Below are 7,155 nucleotides of genomic sequence, written 5' to 3' on the forward strand. Positions count from 1 at the left end.
CATGATTAATAAATTCAACCGTGTGTGAGTGAAATTTTCTCATATGAATCATGTGTTTCTTTTGCACAAAGGAGAATGGACTGCACAAAGTACACATATATGCAGTCAATTGCATATGTGCACCTAGTCTCACGTTTGATGATTTTTGCAACACAGACAAGCACCAGAATTAAAAAAAAAATATCTTAATAGCCATTTCCACTTTGTTGCATAAAACTTAATATATAATACATTCTGCCACTGATAAAATTACATGAAGGTAAAGCATAATTGTAAGAAAGCTTGTGAGATTTTTTTCCATATGTGGAAATATAATTAAATGAGAAACAATGAGTCCAACTCCGGAAACCATTATTTTTGTAGTTGTGTTACTTGGATCCTGGGAGTTTTTTCTCATTGACTTAACTATAAAGAGTAGAAAGGAGGTCCTACAATAAAAAGACAGACAATGGTCTCACCACCAACTGATACCACCTTTCACAGGTAGCAATTTCTAGACTCCACTATACAAAATTATTGAGAACCTGCAGGGAAATAAGATCAATTACAAACTTAATGAAGCTTCAGTGAGGTTTCTATATTCTTCTGTCTTAGCAGATACAACATATGATAACAGTATCTTATAATATACATTTTACTCTATTTACATTTTTATTTGTTTATTTTTATTTTGCTTGGGGGGACTGAGAGAGCAATTGGGAGAGACAGAGCCTTACTCTGCAGACTGTGCTGCTGATACTCTCACAGGATTTCTCTTGCTTCAGCCTTCCAGCTGTTATGTTTATATGTGTGAGTCACTATGTGTGTGCTATTTTTGAATTTCTAAAACTCTTCACTTGTGAAAGTTTTGAATAAAAGAATAGTAGACAGATTATACAAACACAGATGTTAATGCTATTTTGCTTACTGAGGAAATCAAATGAAATATATTAATGATTTTATTTGTTTCAGCACCCCTATCCAGTTTCTTTATTGCATGAGATATTTAGTTGTAAAAACACAATAACCAGGACCTCAAAATTCTAGTATTGACCTTTCCAGCAAGCAGAATTTCAACAATGAGAAGGCTCAATACCACTCCCCATCACACCAATGGCTTTATTCTGGTAGGCTTCTCTGAGTGGCCAAGACTGGAAATGGCTCTTCTTGTTGTCATCTCCATCTTCTATATTTTGACCCTTTTTGGGAATTCAGCTATTATCATTTTGTCTCGCCTTGATCCTAAACTCCACACTCCTATGTATTTCTTTCTGGCCAATCTTTCCTTTTTGGATCTCTGCTATACCACTTCTACTGTCCCCCAGATGCTAAAAAATATACAGAGCCATGAGAGAAGCATCACCTATGTGGGCTGCATAGCACAACTGTTCATCTTCCTTAGCTTGGGATCTACAGAGTGTGTGCTTCTCTCCGTCATGGCCTTTGATCGCTATGTGGCCATCTGCCAGCCTCTGCGTTACACAGTTATCATGCATTCCCAGCTGTGCCAACAGCTGGCAGCAGTAGCCTGGATAACTGGTTTCAGCAATTCCTTGGTGCAGACAGTGTTGACTTCTTTGTTACCTCGTTGTGGCCAATACCAGATAGAGAATTTCTTCTGTGAGGTACCTGCCATGCTTCAGTTATCATGTGTTGACACCTGGGTCAATGAAGTAGAGATGTATGCTGCTGTGGTTGTCATAAAAGTAATCCCCCTTGGGCTAATTCTTTTCTCTTACATAAACATTGTCAGGGCAGTCATAAAGATACAATCTTCTGAAGGTAGAAAGAAGGCCTTTAACACATGTGGGTCTCATCTTCTGGTGGTCATCATGTTCTATGGCTCTGCCATCAGTGGATATGCATACATGGCACCCAAGAGCAGCTCAGCCAAACTGAAGGGCAAGCTTTTGGCACTGTTCTATGGACTCATAACGCCAATGCTGAACCCTCTTATCTATACCTTGAGGAACAAGGATGTCAAGGCGGCAGTGAAGAAAGTACTTGGAAGAGAACAAGAGTAAGGGTGGAACTTGGATTAGGCAAAAGCAGATCCTATAGCAATCCAGTCCTTGATTCCATAGCAGAATTACCCACAGCCCTCATTCCTCCAGAGCCTGATTGTGACCACTTGTTATTGATTATATGTAATCAATGTAATAGTCAATGGTTACTGGAATGGTCCGAGAGTTCAACAAGTACAAAAGAAATTAATAGATACAGATTTGCATAAATGCTAAATTTGGTTAATAAATGTTGTCCTGGCTTAAGAATTTTTAAAAATATTCTTTCTTCTCTAATACATGAAAAGTAATGGAAGGGGTATGTTAGGAACTTAAATAAAAAGCACAAAGACATCTGCTTGAAATTTAGTCATTTTGAGCCATAAACGACCAAGATGAAAATGTGATTTCCTCCTTTCAAATATTTTGCATATTATAAAGATACATTTTTTACATTTAATTGTAATGTTGATGAATGAGTGGTTGTGGTAATAATCTGCGTTGCTATGGAAGACACTAATGCAAAGAGAGCCCCATGTAAGCAATTCAAAGTAACAAACTGAAGAACAAAATTACGCATATGTTAAAATGATTTTTGTCCCATTGCTTGATAATAGATGCAAATTATCACTCTAGGAAATAACCATTACAATATTTGCTATTCAATAATATTATAGTTATTATTAGGCTTAAGTTATAATCCTGTTTCCAATTTCTTTGGGGAAATATTCATTTATTTTATTTACGGGGAAGTTTTAAATTTTGTTATTAATTTCTTTTTCATATAATATATTTTGAATATATTTTGATCATATTTTTCCCTGCCCCAAATGTTTCCTTATCATCTCTACTTCTCTACACACCCAATGTCATGTTCTTCCTTCCTGAAAATAAAAATCAAAGCAAAGAAAAGCAACAAAAAATAACCCCAAACAAAAAAATGAAAACAGGTAAACTAAAAAAGCAAATTCAGTAAGACTGACAAACAAAGCAAAATGACAAGCATGCACACACATGCACATTAACACACACACATACACACACAAACATACAAACAAACAAATGCACAAACACACACCAACAGGGAGGCTCTTTTGTGTTAGGTCTGCCCTGGAGTATGATTGATATACCTAGTGGTAGCTTCAAGAGGGAATTTTTTTTCCCCTTTCCCATCTGTCCCTGTGTCAGCTGCAGCTCTGCCGATCATGCCACAAGAATGAGTGATGTCAGCAGTTAGGCCAAACATAAGAGATCTGTCCTTTATCCTTCTTCGAGGCTCTTAGTTAAGGCCTTCTTTCTAAGAACACACTTGGGGCACAGCATGTTGTCCTCCAGGTATGGAGGTGAAAATGTGCAGGCTGGAAGCAGGAAGAGGGCAGTTGGTTTCCCTTTCTTATCAGGTACCCAGGCCTGTCCAGCGTGGAACTAGAGCCGAATCCAACCACTTGTGTTCCCAGGAAGGCTTGTCCCATGAACCACACACCACATTTCTAGATAGGTCTCTGATGGCACTGTTTCAATCTGGCTGCACTGGCTGCAATTCTTGCCCAAGATGCCAACTGCCTCTGCGGCAGATGTAGTCACAACAGTGGTGATAGGATCAATGAGGGATCCTCTGGTACAGTGATGATTTCAAGGGGAACTGTCACCTGAGACTCTTCCTCTGGTGTGGTCTTCATTTTCTTTGTGAGATGTCTTCAACCTGGCCTCTTTGGCTAAGTCAGGAACATTTTTCAACTCGGGCATTTGATTGAAAGCCCTTACAAGGTGATTTTTATAAGCATCTACTTTCTGGTCTTTGCTGCTCAGCTTCATCTTCTGGCACCATGTCTGCAAACCATCTCAGTGAATCAGGTTCACTGGGAGCAGAAGCTGTGGAAATGGAGGAACTGGTACCTTCCTACGAGTGTGTTCTGGTGTCTCAGTGTCTTGTGCTCAGTTCTCCTTTGGTTTACAATCGTTATCTTTCTCTGACTTTTTTTGTCCCCTCCTTCTCCCCACCCCCATTGCTTTAGTCTTTGCAGAAGATGTGTTCAGTTGACTAGACATCTGTCATTCCACATCTTCGAAGACCTCCGCTCTTCTGTGCTCCACTGTAACTGGTGTGCTGGAGAGGTGAAGAAAATGGATCTCAAGTTAGAGGCTAGCCTGTACTACACAAAGTAAGAGGGTCTGAAGTAAACAGAGGATATCACACAGTTGTAGAGTACTTGACTAGCATACTGGATGAACTGGGTTTAAACCCCAGGTAAGTTATATCCCCCCACTCCCCACCCCAGCAATCTTATCTCTCTTTAATCTTTTTTGGCAGTTCAGACTTTATCCCCCTCCCAGCTCATCCTCCGACTGTTCCACTTAATTACTACCTCTAGTACAATAGGGGTTATAGGTCTTTTAAAATTGTTTACTTCACCTTGATTTAACTTGGTAGATCAGATATATCAAAAAAAAAAAAAATCCCACCCATTTATTTTAGGGTATCAAGTTTGGTGGAATGCAGATTTTTAAGTATATTTTTATGATTCTCTGAATTTCCTTGATGTCTGATGCAATGTTTCAATTTGTCATGGTTTGTATATACTTGGCCCAGGGAGTGGCACTATTAAGATGTGTGGCCTTATTGGGTGCATCATTGTGGGCATCAGCTGTAAGCCCCTCATTCTGATATCTCTTTACAGCAAAGCAAACCCTAATGAAGTGTGTTTCTAACTGTATGAATTTGGAACTTCTCTCTACATTTCTGATTAATTTAACTAAAAGTTACACAGTCTTGTTGGTTTTCTCAAAGAACTCATTTTTGTTTCATCGAATCCGTTTATTTATTTATTTATTTATTTATTTATTTATTTATTTATTGTTTTTTGTTTTTGTTTTTGTTTTTGTTTTTCGAGACAGGATTTCTCTGTATAGCTCTGGCTGTCCTGAAACTCATTTTGTAGACAAGGCTGGCCTTGAACTCAGAAATCTGACTGCCTCTGCCTCCCAAGTGCTGGGATTAAAGGCGTGTGCCACCACGCCCAGCTTCTTATATTTATTTCTATTTATTTTTATTTCATTGATTCCAGACTTGTGTTTGCTTGTTTCTTAATGTAAACTCTGACTGGGTACTATTGTTTGCTTGCTTTCCTAGAAATATCAAGTATATCATAAATTTATTAACATACACTTTATCCAGGTTGTTTGTTTTGTTTATTTGTTTGTCTGCTTTATGCAGACATTTAGTGCTATGAACTGGCCTCTTAGAATTTCCTTTCTCATGTCTCATACATTTGGCTATGTTGTGTTTTCATTTTACAAAGGCTTTTAATTTCCTTGCTGATTTCAGTCTTGACCCAATTTTTATTCAGTGATAAGTTGTTCAGCTTCCATGAGTTTGTATACTTTCTGTCATTTCTATCATTTTGATATGCAGCTTTAATCCACCATGGCCAGATCGGATGCAGGGTATTACTTCAATTTTTCTTATATCTCTTGAGACTTGATTTGTGCCCTAATACATAGGAAAATTTGGAGAAAATTCCATGGGCTTCTGAGGAGAAAGGATATCTAGGGTCTGGATAGAAAGTTCTGTAGATATCTAGTGAATCGGTTTAACTAAGGACTTTACCAATTTCAGCATTTCTGTCTTTCATTTTTTGTTAGGATGACCTGTCTACGGTGAGAATGGGGAAGCAAAGTCATACAGTATCACTGTGTGAGGATGACTATGCAATTTTACTATAGTGTTCCTTTTATGGACTTGGACATCATTGTGTTTGGTACATAGATATTAAGAAATGAAATATCCGAACTGTGGATTTTCATTTGATACGTATGTAATATCCTTTCTTAATATGTTTAGGTTCATTTTTATTTCAAGACCATCTTGTCAGATATTAAAATGACAATGCCTGCTTACTTCCTGGGTCCATTTTCTTGGGATATATTTTTAGATTATTTTACCATGAGATGATATCTATTCTTTATGGTAAGGTGGATTTTATGGATGCAGATGAAGGATGAATCCTATTTTCTAATCCAATCTGTTAGCTCCCCTGTCTTTTTATTTAAGACAATGTTGAAAGTTACCAATTTATTGATTCTTGTTATTTTGTTGTTGTGGTGTTTGTTTTTGCCCTCTCATTTAATTTATGTTCTAGGAATATTTATTGCTTGTATATTCTTGGGTGTAGTTAACCTGCTTCGATTGAAGTTTTCCTTCTAGAACCTTCTGTAGAGATAGATTTGTAGATGGAAACTGCTTAGATTTTTATCTTATCATGATTTTTTTATCACTGTAATTGATAGTTTTTCTGAACGGAGTAGTCTGAGCTGCCATCTGTTGTGTCCTCAAGTTTGTAGAATATCTGTTCAGATAGGAGGTTGGGGGGTGGACCCTCCAGAATGTACCTCACCTGGGAGGTGAGAGACTCTCAGGACTCAAAAGTGAGGGATCTTATATGAAATGCTTGACAGTAGGGAAAGGGAACTTATAGAGCCCACCTCCAGCCAGAAGACAGGAGACGGGGATGAGGGAGATGGGGGCCATCCCACAGTCACAACTCTGACCCAAAATTGTTCCTGTCTGAAAGAATTACAGGGATGGAAATAGAGAGGAACCTGAGAAAAAGGAGGGCCAGCTACAGGGCCAAAGTAAGATCCAGCTCAAGGGGAGGTCTCAAGGCCTGACACTATTACTGTAACTATAGAGCTCTTACAAAAAGGGACCTTGCATGACCGAATTTCAGAAGACCCAACAAGCAGCTGAAAGAGTCAGATGCAGATATTTGCACCCAACCAATGGACAGAGCACCTGAGCCCTGTTGTTGAAGTAGGGCAGGCTGAAAGAAGCTGATGAGAAGGACGATTCTGTAGGAGGACCAGCAGTCTCATTTAATCTGGACCCCCGAGATCTCTCAAACACTGGACCACCAAACAGGCAGCATACACCAGCTGATATGAGGCCCCCAGCACACATACAGTTGATGACTGCCGGGTCTGTGGTCATTCAGAGATGACGCACTTAACCTTCAAGAGACTGTAGGCCCCAGGAAATATAGAGGTCAGGTGGGGGGGGGATCCATGTGAAGATAGGAGAGTGGGGAGGAGTTATTGGATATGGAACAGTCAGAGGGTGGATGGGGGGCATAAAATATGGAACGTAAAAAAATTAATTAATTGATAAAAGAAAAGA

The 7,155-nt window shown here is 38.8% G+C and overlaps 1 protein-coding gene and 1 pseudogene across 1 annotated transcript; one reads left to right on the forward strand and one right to left on the reverse strand.

The window, feature by feature from the left end:
• The first annotated feature begins 1,058 nt into the window (after positions 1–1,058).
• On the forward strand, positions 1,059–2,003 carry LOC110283777 (olfactory receptor 2B8-like). Its single transcript, XM_021149260.2, has one exon. It carries the CDS (start codon positions 1,059–1,061, stop codon positions 2,001–2,003), a length of 945 nt encoding a protein of 314 aa, XP_021004919.1.
• Positions 2,004–3,242: 1,239 nt separating this feature from the next.
• LOC110312242 (developmental pluripotency-associated protein 4 pseudogene) lies at positions 3,243–6,510 on the reverse strand (annotated as a pseudogene).
• Positions 6,511–7,155: the final 645 nt, after the last annotated feature.

This window comes from Mus caroli, unplaced genomic scaffold, assembly GCF_978045245.1.
Source record: "Mus caroli unplaced genomic scaffold, Mus_caroli_1 scaffold_18, whole genome shotgun sequence".
NCBI classification, from domain to species: Eukaryota; Metazoa; Chordata; class Mammalia; order Rodentia; family Muridae; genus Mus; species Mus caroli.